Below are 13,880 nucleotides of genomic sequence, written 5' to 3'. Positions count from 1 at the left end.
TGGGTGCATAATTGGCTGGATAACCGTAGTCAGAGAGTTGTTGTTAACGGTGCTAAATCCTGCTGGAAAGGGATAACAAGTGGAGTTCCACAAGGGTCTGTTTTGGGACCTGTACTGTTCAATATCTTCATCAATGATGTAGATATTGGGATAGAGAGTATGCTTATTAAGTTTGCAGATGATACCAAACTGGGTGGGGTTGCAACTTCTTTGGAGGATAGGGACATAATTCAAAATGACCTTAGCAAGTTAGAGAAATGGTCAGAGGTAAACAGGATGAGGTTTAATAAAGAGAAATACAAAGTGCTCCACTTAGGAAGGAACAATCAGTTCCATACATACAAGATGGGAAGCGACTGTCTAGGAAGGAGCATGGCAGAAAGGGATCTAGGGGTCGTAGTGGACCACAAGTTGAATATGAGTCAACAGTGTGATGCTGTTGCAAAAAAAGCAAATATGATTCTAGGTTGTATCAACAGGTGTGTTGTAAGCAAAACTCGTGAAGTCATTCTGCCGCGCTACTCTGCACTAGTTAGGCCTCAGCTGGAGTACTGTGTCCAGTTCTGGGCGCCACATTTCAAGAAAGATGTGGAGAAATTGGAAAGGGTACAGAGAAGAGCGACAAGAATGATTAAAGGTCTAGAGAACATGACCTATGAAGCCAGGCTTCATGAACTGGGCTTGTTTAGTTTGGAAAAAAGAAGGTTAAGGGGGGACATGATAGCGGTTTTCAAATATCTAAAAGCGTGTCACAAGGAGGAAGGAGAAAATTTGTTCCTCTTGGTTTCTAAGGACAGGACAAGGAGTAATGGGCTTAAAGTGCAGCAGGGGAGGTTTAGATTGGACATTAGGAAAAAATTCCTAACTGTCAGGGTGGTCAAATATTGGAATAAATTGCCAAGGGAGGTGGTGGAATCTCCCTCTCTGGAGATATTTAAGAACAGGTTAGATAGACATCTGTCAAGGATGGTGTAACTGTAGACGGAGCTTGGTCCTGCCTTGAGGGCGGGGGGCTGGACTCGATGACCTCTCAAGGTCCCTTCCAGTCCTATGATTCTATGATTCTAAGACTGGGACACTTGAGATTAGCTCAATTGAGAGCTGCATGGGCAGGGCCAGAAAGCTTCTTAAAGTGCATAATTATGAGAGATTTAATAAGATAGGGACTTTTCATCTTGCAAAAGAGAGAGTTAAGGGAGTATATGCTAGGGAGGTATAAAATCATGCCTGGTGTGGAGATAGTAGATAAGGAAGGAATATTTACTCATAACACAAGAACTAGGGCTCACCAAATGAAATTAATAGGCAGAAGGTTTAAAAGAAGCAAAAGGAAGTATTTCTTCACACAACACACAGTCAACCTGTGGAACTCATTGCCAGAGGATGTTGTGAAAGCCAGACTATAACAGGGTTAAAAAAAAAGCTAGATAAATTCATGGAGCATAGGTCCATCAATGGCTATTAGCCAGGATGGGAATGATAGTGTCCCTAGTCTCTGTTTGTCAGAAGCTGGAAATGGGAAACAGAAGATGGATCAGCTGACGATTGCCTCTTCTGTTCGTTCCCTCTGAGGTACCTTTTTTTGCACAGAAACTGTCAGAGCGTCTACGCTTGCCAATGACTTTTTGCAGTGAAGCTCAGAAATTTCACGGCAAAAATAAAACCACCCTCATGAGAGGCGTACAGCTGTTACCCGTGATGCTTTTCCAGTGATGTGCAAGTGATGACAGGTTCCAATAGTTTACAAAGCTTTTAGCCTCTGCAAGATTCCCACAGTGCCTAGGGGACCACGCTAGCCAGCACCTGTGCTGCTCTGACACCATTAACAGTCACCCACCCCTCCCCATGTAAAGGCCTGAGAACTTTGAAACTCCTCTCCCTGTTTTCTTGGCAAGTGCTCACTTACCATCTGGCCAGGTCACAATGCCTGCAGTGACTATGTGGGGAGAGGGAGCTCTAGCCTCACTGTAGGATAGCTGCCCTCAGGGTGCTGCTCTCTTTAGAGATGGGATTGTTGCAAACACTGTCTGATGCCTGTGGGAGTAAGTGAACACACAAACCAGCACTTTTCTTGTGCCAGCTCCCTATCACCAGTGAAACTCCCAGGGGAAAAGCGCTGAAAGTGTAGGCATAGCTGGCCCAGTAAAGCTCACCGATGGGGGGAAGGCAAAAGGGACTACTGCCTTAAGACCTGGCGATTTAAAGGGATCTGGGGCTCCTGGCCACTGCCACTGTTGCCAGAGCCCTGGGCCCATTAAATCGCCTAAAGGGTGCTGTACCGCAGGCTTCATGTGGCTCTGAGGGCCTGAGGAGGACATGGCACGCGTCAAGCTGTGTGGAAGGCTGGCTGTCCTTGGTACCGCCCCTTCTGCCCAAGGTCCCGCCCTTTCTGAGAACACAGAGCCTCCCCCACACACCTTGCCCGGGGCCCACAGAAGCTCTCGGCTCTCCTGGAGCCAGTGTGGCCATTCTTATATTCTTATGTCTCTTTCTCCTTGAAACATACGACCCAAGGCCTTTGTTTGTCATAATGTACATAGGGGTGGGGTTTTTTCTGCATCTAATGACTATACGCATGTGTGAAGCGGTAAATGCTGGACCTAAAAGACCCATAGTGTGGAAAATGTTGATAAGGTGGAACTGTCTTGCATGGTGGGGACAAGCAAAGGCTGGTTGGTGAAGGAGGGTGTTTAAATGGATCTTAGAAGAACTGACAGATTAGCCTGTCAATTCTCCCTCCCTAAAATTCCCAGCCAGTGACCTTGTACTGGGAAGTGTTATACACTACACTCTTGTGGGCAGATAATATCCACTCTACCCTCAAGCTGGTGCAGACTCTGCCCTTTCTGAACTCAGTACATCTCTGCCATCAGAACTGTCCTGAACATCACCAAGGCCCCATAAATTCTCGTAACTTCTCTCCTTAGACGCGAGCTGAGTTTCCCTTAGCCACTGCTTGATTATTTTTTTCTCTTAACTCTTTAGCAAACAGAAGGTTTCAAGAAGCGATGGTTCACCATGGATGACCGAAGGCTAATGTATTTCAAAGATCCTCTGGTAAGGCAAAGGCATTTGAACTCAGCTCACATCTGCATGAAATAGCCTATAAGGCTATGTCTACACTAGATGTTTTGTGGCAGAAAATATGCTAATGAGGGACTCATTAGCATGAGTTGCGACATCATTAGCATATTTACTGCCGTTTCTTTTTGCACAAGGGGTTTTTGCGCAAAAAGAAGCAGGGTAGCCGCTTCCGTTTTGCGCAAAACCCCCGTTTTGCACAAGATCCTTATGCCTGTCCCGGAGAGGGATGATTTTCTGCCACAAAAACGTGTAGTGTAGACATAGCCTAACAGTTTGGTCTAATCTAGGAGTAAAGTGAAAATACATGGGGCAGGTTGTTAGGCTGTTGTCCAAAATCCACTGCACAGTAGCCTGGTTTGTAGTCACAGAAAAATCCATGAACCCTCCTGAAATGGTTGTCCTCTAGTCCCTTCTCAACCTTTTATTGCATTCACCAGGTTTTTCTTTCCCTCTGCTCTTTTGCAGAGCTTTTCTGTGCTTCGTTGCCTGTGGGGCTGGGATTTGTAAAGGATTTGAGGAGAGTCCGTTGCCCAGTTCCACTGAGTGGCTATCTCCATGAGGCTCTTTGAAAATCCCAAACTTTGACAGTAATTAACATTGCTGTGATAGTCACGGTATTAATTAATATTACCTCATTATATGCTCGGTATCCTATGTAGGAAACAAAACACTGAGAGCACAGTTGGTTCCTGGTTAGGGTACTAAACTAGGACTTGAGAGACTTACTGTGCTGCAGGTTTATTGTTTGACCTTGGGCAGTTCACTAAGCATCCCTATGCCTTGGGGCAGTGGTCCCCAACGTGGTGCCCGTGGGCGCCATGGCGCCCACCGGGGCATTTATGTGTGCCCACCAAATGATCTGGGCCGGCCCCGCCCCCGGGTACGCGGCACATGGGTGGCCCTTGCCCCAGGCGTGCAGTGCATGTGCTGGGCCGGCCCTGGATGCATGGTGTGTGAGTGGCCCCGCCCCCGGGTGCCTAGCAGCCCCAAAAGGTTGGGGACCACTGCCTTGGGGTATGTCTACACTGGAGCTGGCCCAGGCACACACCCATTCTAGGTCTGATCAAGCTAGTGTGCTAAATGTAGCAGGCTAGCCACAGTAGTGCAAGCAGCAGGACAGGCTATCTGCCCTATATACATAAGCAGGGTTTCTGATAGGGTTGTTCTTGGGGCTACCCCTCCCACTGTTCACACAGTGATAGGATGTGCCTATCCTGTGCCTTATGACTAATATCTGTAACAGAGCTGGCAAGTATAGCTCCAGATCCAATGGTCACATAGCCTTCCTTTCCCACCTGTAAAATGGGGACAGTAGTGCTACCCAACCTCAGAGCGGAAGGGGGGAGGGTAAATATTTTTAAAAGTGTGAGGTACTATGGGGTGGGAGCCACATAAGTACATAAGAGAGTCAGACAGATGTTTGTACCAAACATCAAAGTGTAAAGATTTTAATGTTGACCAGGGGACCTTTGAAAGCATTGCAAAAACACTCCTCATCACCTCACCCTTCCAGTGTTGGCATGACCCCTCCAAAGGGCCTGATTCTGATCTCACTCCACTGGAGTCACTCCTCCTTTACTCCAGTCTGTGACTTAAGTAACTTGATGAGTGCCTCATATCAAATCAGTTGCAGAGCTAGGATTAGAATTCAGGGCTCTTAATCTCATGTTCTAAGCATCTGGCCACCCACCCAGTTCTCTTTGTTTTGACTGACGTGCCAGTAAGAAACTAATTGCCACACAACCAGACCTGTATAATAATACATGCAGTGTTTCCATTTCACTGCAGAGAGAGAGAGAGAAATTTCTGTCTTGCAGGGTTCAAAAATATCAAGATGAAAAGTTTAAAATGTAGCAGAGAACACGCATGTTTGGGAAGCTTCAAAAATGGAAGCGTGTGGGATTGGGGGCAAGCTCCCAATAGGCTGCAGAATTTGCTGGGCCCAGTCCTCAGATGGTATAAAGCAAAAGAACCCCACTAAAGGCAGTGAAATCATAACTCAGTGGAATTCGATGATTTTATATCAGGTGAGGATCTGACCCGCTGTATCTTGGAGTGGATATGCATTAATCAGGAGTTTGGGGGGTGAGAGGTGAGAAGGATAGAGAGGATAGCAGCTCACTCTCTCTCTCAGAATGAGGTCAAAGCATAAAATGTATCTGGATTTAAGGCACCTGAAATTTGGGGACGTGTGGAACCCAGGGGCTTCTTTTGGCTCATTATTAAGTGGGAGTTATTTGCAAAACTGAAATTTGGTGGATTTTGAACGTCTCTCATCTTTGTTGGTGTTTGACCTTGGGAATTTGGTGTGTAGCGCTCTCTCACTGTTTTCTGCTGATGTGAGGCTGTGCACTAATGTGAGGTTGCTGCATGATCCATACTCCCCGTCTCCTTGAAAGGGCTCTGAATCGTTTATTTATATCTTGTAGGATGCTTTCGCTAGAGGGGAAGTATTTATTGGGAGCACGGAAAACAGCTACAAGGTCCTGCAAGGACTCCCACCCTCCACCCAGGGAAATCACTGGCAGTATGGGATTACCATTGTGACCCCAGACAGAAAATTTCTCTTTGCTTGTGAGACAGAAAGCGATCAGCTGGAATGGATTGCGGCTTTTCAGAAAGTCATAAGCAGGCCAATGCTGCCTCAGGAATATGCAGGTGAGTTAACCCTAAGACCTCTGAAGCATTGTGGCCTTCATTAATCCGCCTTAAAGAATGAGGAGACTGAAAGAGAGACAGAGCCTTTCACCTCCAAATCAAATCCCGCCCATTTGGGAAGTCCTTTGCATCTGCCACCTGTTCAGTAGCTTATGCAAAATGTGTTCATTTCATAGTACAGAGATGCCCACATCAGTGGAACAGTAGTAGTCTTTTAGGGTATATCTACACAACAGGGCTATTTCGGCATACCGGAAGCAACCTGAAATAGCTACCCTGTGTCTTTTGAACGCACGCGCTATTTCGAGATAGTGCGTCCGTTATTTTGAGACCTATTTCGGCATCTCTGTAATCCTCGTTCCACGAGGGTTAAGGGATGTCTCAAAATAGCACATTATTTCAAAATTCAATCAAAATAAGATATGCAATTTGTGTAGCACAGATTGTGTATCTTATTTTGAGTTTAGGGTACTGTGTAGATGCACTCTTAGGGTTTTGAATTGTAAGCTCTTCAAGGCAGGGGCTTTCTGTCCCTATGTGTATGTACAGTGTCTCGCACAGTGGGCCTTGATCACAGCTAGGGCCTTTAGCTGTGACTGAAATAATAATTATTCCCATTAGTTCCACTTGAATTAGTACCACTATCCACAGTATCAATAGACTGAGGATTGATTGGGTATAGGAAGGAAACCTACCCTCTCCCTCCGGGAGGGAGGTGCCAGTCCAGAGTGGAGGCTCATTGGTTGGGGCAGCATAAGAGAAGCTCTGTGCCAGCTTCCTACACTTTTATGAGCACAGCATTCAGTTGGAGTTAAAACATAGTTTGTAAATAACCTTCCTTAGGGATCCACTTAATTGTGCATAAACTTGATTTTTAACAATAGAGTTAAGTGCCAGACAGTTCAATGTAGACAAGGATGTGTTGTATTCAGCATCTTGTCAGCTATTTATCAGGAGTGTTTCCTGTAAGCTGTGCCCTTGTGCCTTCGCTCAGGAGATATTCCAGGGCCACCCAGCTGATTAGCAAAGTGCCCACAGTGCACAGTGGTGGTGCACATACCTCGCTGCACATAAAAAATATATTCTGCACATGGATGGAAAAAAATCCACACTTGGGGGGAAGAGATTAGAGGGAACATTGGTTATCAATATCCTCTTCTGGGATCAGAGTTTAGCCACGCCCTGCTGAAGCAATGGTGAACATGGCATGTCATTGTCTATGCACTGTATCAGAGAACTTGGTTCTTTGCAGTCACATTCTAACACAACAACATTCTGTAGTGAAAACAAGCCCTTACAGCCACTAGTTCAAAGCTAAGTCCAGTTAGTGGTGCATTGGAGCCCAAAGGGTTGCGTAATAATCCTTGTTCTAACACCTCTTGTATTGTCATTTTTGGTTGATTTTTTTTTTCCCATTTCAGTGGAAGCCCATTTCAAGCATAAACCTTAGCTGGGACCGGAGCAGCGGACCCAAGGAATGAGATTATGTTTACAACACAAGATAGTTTTATTTGAAATGTTTAAAAAAAGAAAAGAAAATTAGAAAAAAGTCATTCACTTAATCCTGTTGGAAGCCAAGAAGTCAGCAACAAACGTCACATAGAAGCTGCTGAGCCATAGCAGAAACAAACTTTGCACTTCTCTAGGTAGGCGCTGTGCAGCCCTTGTTTACAGCACTATCTCATGCTCCTTCATAGGCTAATTCCATTTTGTGTATCTCACTACATTAGGTAAAGAATTACCACAACAGACTGAGCTTGTTGTCAGCATGGTAGACACTGAATGATGTGCACCAGGATGCCCCTAGGTCTGTGCTAACTTGTAATAACAACACAACTCGGTCCAGAATGCTTTGTGAAATGGGTGACTGTATTCAGTAAGTAGCATTTTCACAGGGTATTAATGAGTGACTTGAAAACATTAATGGCACATCCCCAAGGTATGGGACTTGACAGTCTGCAAATATGGTCAATGACTAGAAATAACAGATGCAAAACATGCCATTGAATATGGAAATTAGCAACTTAGCTCTTAATAAGAAGGGGAAAAAGTGCTTCATATTATCTCTCATCTACACAGATCTCTTCAAATACCAGTTATACTAATGACGACTGGGTTTTGGCTACTTGCCTTTTCTCTTCTGTCGTGATTCAGTAGTTAAGATCAGGAATGGTTCTAATTTGGTCCTAGTTTTTCCAATCTGAACTTTCCCAAAGTCCTGGAGAGTTTGGACCTGTTATTGTCACAGGGGCAAATATGTGAAGTTCTGCACTAAATCTGAACTCTCTCAAAGTCCACATCTCTGGTCTTGCTCTCAGTCTCTAGTTTAGGCACATTAGTATTCATGAAATCTTCTCTTTGTGGGGCCAGTGTGTTTGAACTCAATCAGGGTTTTCCCTGGTGAGCTCACTGTCCCAACTATCTTTTTACAAAGCATTTTCTTATCCCCAAGAGATCACGCAGTCCTAACTGAATATAGAGCACAAGCTTAAAACACAGAGTAAAAAAATTTCATTGTCTTTAAGTGAAGGGAATGTTAAATTATAATCAGAAATGGGAGTTTGAAGGTAACAGTGAATCAGAAAGCAGTATTTATGTACATATATGGTGTAAATGCTTTAAAAAGCAAACACATATACTGCTCTTTAGGTGCTTAAATTAAGGGTTCCAAATGGTAAATTGTCTCTATGTTATTCCAGTGTATTCTGGACAGGGTCTCAGACAAGGTTTCCTGTAAGCTGTGTGCTTGTGTGGCCACTCAGGAGAGTTCCAACTGCCACCAGCTGATTAGAGCACGCACAGCAAGGTTTTTGTTTCTACTGGCAGTGCACATTCACACACATGTTGGTGCACATAACAAAATTTATTCTGCACATGGTTGGAAAAAGTCCACACATGGATGGAAAAGATTAGAGGGAGCATTGGTGCCAGCTGCTTCCTTTTTTATTCTGTGTGGTGATACAGTGACTCTTTTGCTTTTGTTTAAAGTGTGGTGATGAGGAAATGATTTGGCAAGAAATCTTATTGACTCCAAAGGCTTAGGGGAACATTCTCCTCACGCCATCGTGTGGCTCACTGTTGCGTTAAGTTATCATTTGAAGCAAAGAGCTTTCACTGACATCCAGGATGCTTGTGTCAGAGGTGTGCAGTGTACCTTGGAGAAATGAACTTAGCCCACACTTGGAACCGAATCCATGAAAGACTTGATCCTGCTTCCCTTGCACAATGGAAATGCCTTTGCACTCTAGTGGGAGGGTAAGGAATGCAGGATGGGGAGTATATTTAAGGCAAGATTTAAAGTGTGACTTAGTACAGATGCCCAGTTCCTTGTGAATTGCCAGTGCCTGTTCAGGGTCTTAACATGCTCACTGTCTCAGCATTTCTTCTGTTGTGGAGAGGCTGGGCCACATGAGGTACTAGCCAAAACAAAGGGCTATAGCAGCCAGATGTCCTTATGATGTACTGTAGAAGTACACAATTGCTATGTTTTGAAGAATATTGCATGTGCCCTTCCGCAGAAGCTCAGGCAAAATGGCAGGTGAAATAGTTCTGCGTCCATGGTCTTGTGATGTGTAAATGTTGCTAATAACTCTGTCAAGCTATCCTAAAGGTGAATTTATAACTAATTTAGTGCCAGTGACCATAACATCTTGTCAGTAATGGCAGGCCTGTACGCAGGGTGTGTGTGAGGGATGGAGTCCCAAGTAAGAGTGGGGGGGGGAGGAGTCGAATGTTAGTATGTTATAATAAAATCATTTTGCCAATCACTGTTTCCACTCAAATGTTTCATTAACCTTTCTCATGCACACTCATTGCATGACTATTTAGAATTTCTTTATATTTAAAAAAATTACGGTCCAGGTTTAAAAAAAAAAAAAGCATCTCCTGCCCCTCCCCCCGCACAAATTCCTGCGTATGGGCCTGAATGCTAACTTTGTGTAAGTTTCAAATGGGATTTAAACAAAAAATCTGTGGGGTTGGCCTCATTAGCTGCTTATCAAAGTGCACATCCAGGATTCAACTCAGAGAAATCCCACCCAGTGCGCCCACCGGGCAAGCTTGAGGGGAGGCAGGCTGATAGCGGTGACTGTGGCAGTGTGTCTGTAGGACGAGCACGTACACAGGGGAGTGTGAGAATTCTGCATTCGGAGTCAGCCGATAAGCACACACAGAAACTCACAGTTCTTCAGCTGGGCACGTGCTACTCTGGCCCTATTTGCAGGGTTTTGTGGGTCCAGTTTAGGGATGTAAGCAACTAGTCAAGTTGACTTCTCAGCTACTTGCTCCCCCCCCCCCTTGCTGCCTCTGTATCAAAGCTTAAAAGTGTGCCAGCTTAAAAGCTGGTTCCCCCCCCACCCCCCCGCATAATCTCTGTGGTGCAGGGGTGGGGGAGGCTGCTACAAAGCAGTGGGGAGCTGGGACCGCCCACGGACAGGGCTGCTGGTGCAACCTCTTTTTTGGCCAACCATGGGGGGTGGCTGGACCTGGCGCGAGCCGGGACTGAGCAAACCCCACTCAGTCCCAACTTGCGCCAGGTCCATGACCACTGTGGCTGTGAATTTTAAATGTAGTCAGAGCAAGGCAAGAAGATGGTAGGGCCCCATGGCAATGTGGGGGGGCCTTGGGTGAAAGGGGCAGTGTAGGGGCAGCCAGCTCCCAGGACCATGGCACAGGATTCTCCCCGCCCCGCTCTTCCCCCGGTTCTCAGAGCCAGCCAGTGTGCGCAGCACAGGGCTCTGGAGCTGGCACTCTGGTGGTGATTCTAAAGGGCACGGGGCTCCAACCCCGTTGTCCCTTTGCCCCCTTCCCTCCCTCAATGTGGCCAGCCTGGCAAGGAGCCCCTTTGTTATTTATTCAGCTTAGTTCAGGACCCAGCTTGAGGCTTATGCCCGCCCTCCATCCAACCTTGAGGACTTAAGCAATGCCTAGGCCGTCTGTGGGCCCTCTGCACAGGGCTTAGTGTCACTGTAAGTGCTCTCAGAACTTGGCTAAATCATAAAGGAAGGAAGCCTGGAGGCTGAAAGGGAACGGAGCAGGCAGAGAGTACGGCTACACTACAAAATCCTGCAGCCGTCGGTCTCAGAACCCAGGGCAGCTGACCGGGGATCTGGCTAGAGGGCTAAATTCACAGAGAAAATGCTCAACTTGTGGACTGGGCTCTGAGGCTTCCTCAGCCCTATACTGCGAGCCCTGCAAGCCTAACTCAGTTAACCTGGGCCCTGAGACCTCCTACCGCAGGCCTTCTTTTGCTGTCTAGACCCACCCGACAGGCTAGTGGGGAAAGAAAATTATGAAGGGAGCCAGAGAAAAATGTCACTGAAAAGGTGGATCCAGAGACAAGCTAGGCCACCCAGTTGTACCATCCCAATCTTTTGTGGGTGCCCTTCTATCTCTGGTACATGATTCATGCTTCTTTATTAAGCTTTTATTGCAACTGTAAATTTGCCTCTCTGCCCTGTATAGCATCCAGCACCGCAACAAATCAGGAAGGAGGGGGATGTGAGCCCTTCCCCAAGGATTTAACTCAAATGACACCATTGGAGAGGTTTAGATTTGATATAGACTGAGTTGGCTGACATTTGTGAGCTTCCCAGAGGCTGTGAGCAAGAGGGGAGGGTGTGTAGAAAGGCAAGGGGGGTGGGGCTGGATGTGGGAGAGGATTCTAGGCATAGGGAGCAATGTGGGAAAAGTCAGAGACTGAAAGACAAAGCAGGTAGGATGAGTGAGTGACATGCTGTGGGGGTGAGGACCTAGGATGGAAACAGATCCCACCCCACAATGCTGAACTGAGGCCTTGTCTACACTCCCCGGTGGACCAATCAATCCACCAGCCATCGATTTATCAGGTCTGCAATAAATAAATCTTTGAGTGCGCTCCTGTCAATGCCGAGACGAGCGGGGTAGCCGGCGTAGAAGGGAGAGCAGCCCCCGCTGTGGTGAATATGTCAACTTCAGCTAAGCTCTATGCGTAGCAGAAGTAAATCGACAACTCCGGTAAGTGTAGACAAGGCCTGAGCACTGAGGAGCCTCTCCACACAGAACACACAGGGGTCTCACGCTCAGGGGTAGGTGGTGATTTCACATGGGCTCTCCCAGTGCCTGGAGTGGGAATCCACCTGTGTATGTGATGCTGGATTTGGTCCCATTGCCTGGTCTATTATATAGCGATGTGAGTGGGCCTCCTGATAAACGGGCCTTGGCACAGAAAAGATGTAGGAAACCCGGCCCTAAAAATTCATCCCTCTCTTGACCAATTTCACATTCATGTCTTTCTAGCTAACTGCCCCCTCCCCCACCCTGTGGCATTGAAGCGCTACTATGGTGGGGGGAGGGGTATCGTGGTGCCTCATTGATTGGTCCAGATCCTTGACAGCGAGCTCTAACTCATCTGGCCAACAGCTGGGTTAAAAACAGGAGGCCTAGTTCTCAGTTACACCAAGGCCCTTTTATACTGCTCTATAGAAATACTTTAAAAGGCCTCCCTGAAGCACTACAGGGCTTCCAAGGCTGATATAGATCTAGTGTGTGAGCTCTATACCCAGCCCAGCTCCCCCAGCATAACAAGTGTGGCAGGGATGTGGCAAGAGAATGGTGCACTGTGGCTAGTCTCTACTTACCTGGGCCATAGTTGCTCATGAAAGTAGAGCACAAGGCTGGAGGCTGCTCTAAGTTGCACCCAGAGCTGACTCCAGACTACAAAGGTGGCATGAAGCTAAGTTCCTGTCTGCCAAGCACAAGAACAAAGTATCAGCACATGTAAGGGACAGTCACCCTGCCTCCTGAGACTGTCCTGCTGGTGAAAAGAGCCAGTCACGGTCGTTTTTTAAACTGGAACGAGTGACTCTGTCCTTAACTCTGGTGCACATGTTCCTTGCAGATTGTGGGGAGGAGAAGATGGAGGTGGAGGGGCCTTTTTAATGACATACTAAACCTGTACCAAGAACTCTGCACTTCTGAATTGTCACAAGGATCAAAGATTTTTGGCGAACAAATGTTGTACTCCATAAAAGGTCACCCTGGCACATTTACTTGCAGTAATTGTTCATGATCAATCACCCAATAGGCATGCAGAGAGTATTCCCCTCCTCCCAGTAGGAAGAGCTTAGTTCAATTATTGTGCATCACTCGCTTGTGAGCTGAATTGGTTTAGTGTTGGAAGAAACGCCAGTTTTTAGTTCTTTTATACTGACGGGTCCCATAAAAACAGTTCAACCCATTGTACCTTCTACATTTCTTCACAGCTTCTTGGCCGACATCAGATTTGCTCATGCTACGAATTAGTTGTTGCACTTTTTAAACTATAATTCTTTTTATTTTGTCAAAAGCTGCTTACAGTGACATTACAACACAGTTGCGGAAAATTGTGACTACGGGCAGTCTTGGAATGTCCAGCTGGCTAGAATGGCTATTAGTACTGTACATAACGTGTTTTGAATTTTTACCTAAACTAATGAAATGTGTCCACTTAAATAATGGAACAAGACAATTGAGTGTCACATGCATTTCTTAAGTGGGTGTTTGTAAACTGAAATCCATCTTGTCCGTCATACTTTTGTTATGTCACTGGTAATAAAACTGTGGTACTTAATGTCATTCAAACCAATAAATTATGTCAGATCAATGAAACAGGTGTCCTGTTACGCCTGCGGCACAGGTGAGCTGAAAGAAAAGGTGTGGTTCGAATATGAACTATGCATAGCCATTCAGTCAGTCTTAATGTACAGCATCCACCCCTCGATGCTGGAACTAGCACGGTGGGGGTGGGGAGAGCCGCTGCACCACCTGTCTAGAAGTGGTTCCAGAGGGTTTACACTTGGGTTCAATGGTGCTTAGCACACCCCAGGGTACAAATTGCTCCAGCACCTTATCCTGATCACCTCTTGCAGCACCACCACAGCTAGCTAGGTCTATGCATAGTATCCTCCAGTGTGCTCCTAATGAACCTTGCTTGGGCTGATCTGTAGCATTGGAATCAGGACCTTCCAATCCCAAAGCATAACCCTTTACTGCTTGAGCTTAGGCTAGCTAGCTCGATGCAGTACTAGACTCAAGAACTGCGTATGTGGCCCAGCCCATAAAGCAGCAATGGCCAACTAAGACCAGTGAGTGTGCGGCGTCAGTGGCCCTCCTTTGTCTCA

General features: G+C 46.3%; 1 protein-coding gene across 1 annotated transcript in view; it reads left to right on the top strand.

Annotated features, from left to right (window-relative positions):
- ADAP1 (ArfGAP with dual PH domains 1) overlaps positions 1 to 12,665 on the top strand; it is a 127,826-nt gene extending 115,161 nt beyond the window's left edge. The window contains exons 9-11 of the mRNA XM_006112840.4: positions 2,986 to 3,057; positions 5,514 to 5,742; positions 7,164 to 12,665. Coding sequence (XP_006112902.2) covers positions 2,986 to 3,057; positions 5,514 to 5,742; positions 7,164 to 7,192 — 330 coding nt within the window. The 3' untranslated portion in view covers positions 7,193 to 12,665. The remainder of the gene's footprint in view (positions 1 to 2,985; positions 3,058 to 5,513; positions 5,743 to 7,163) is intronic.
- The last annotated feature ends 1,215 nt before the right edge of the window (positions 12,666 to 13,880 follow it).

Source organism: Pelodiscus sinensis, chromosome 15 (genome assembly GCF_052426305.1).
Source record: "Pelodiscus sinensis isolate ZL-2025 chromosome 15, ASM5242630v1, whole genome shotgun sequence".
Taxonomy (NCBI): domain Eukaryota; kingdom Metazoa; phylum Chordata; order Testudines; family Trionychidae; genus Pelodiscus; species Pelodiscus sinensis.
This window is presented reverse-complemented; position numbering and strand designations above follow the sequence as displayed.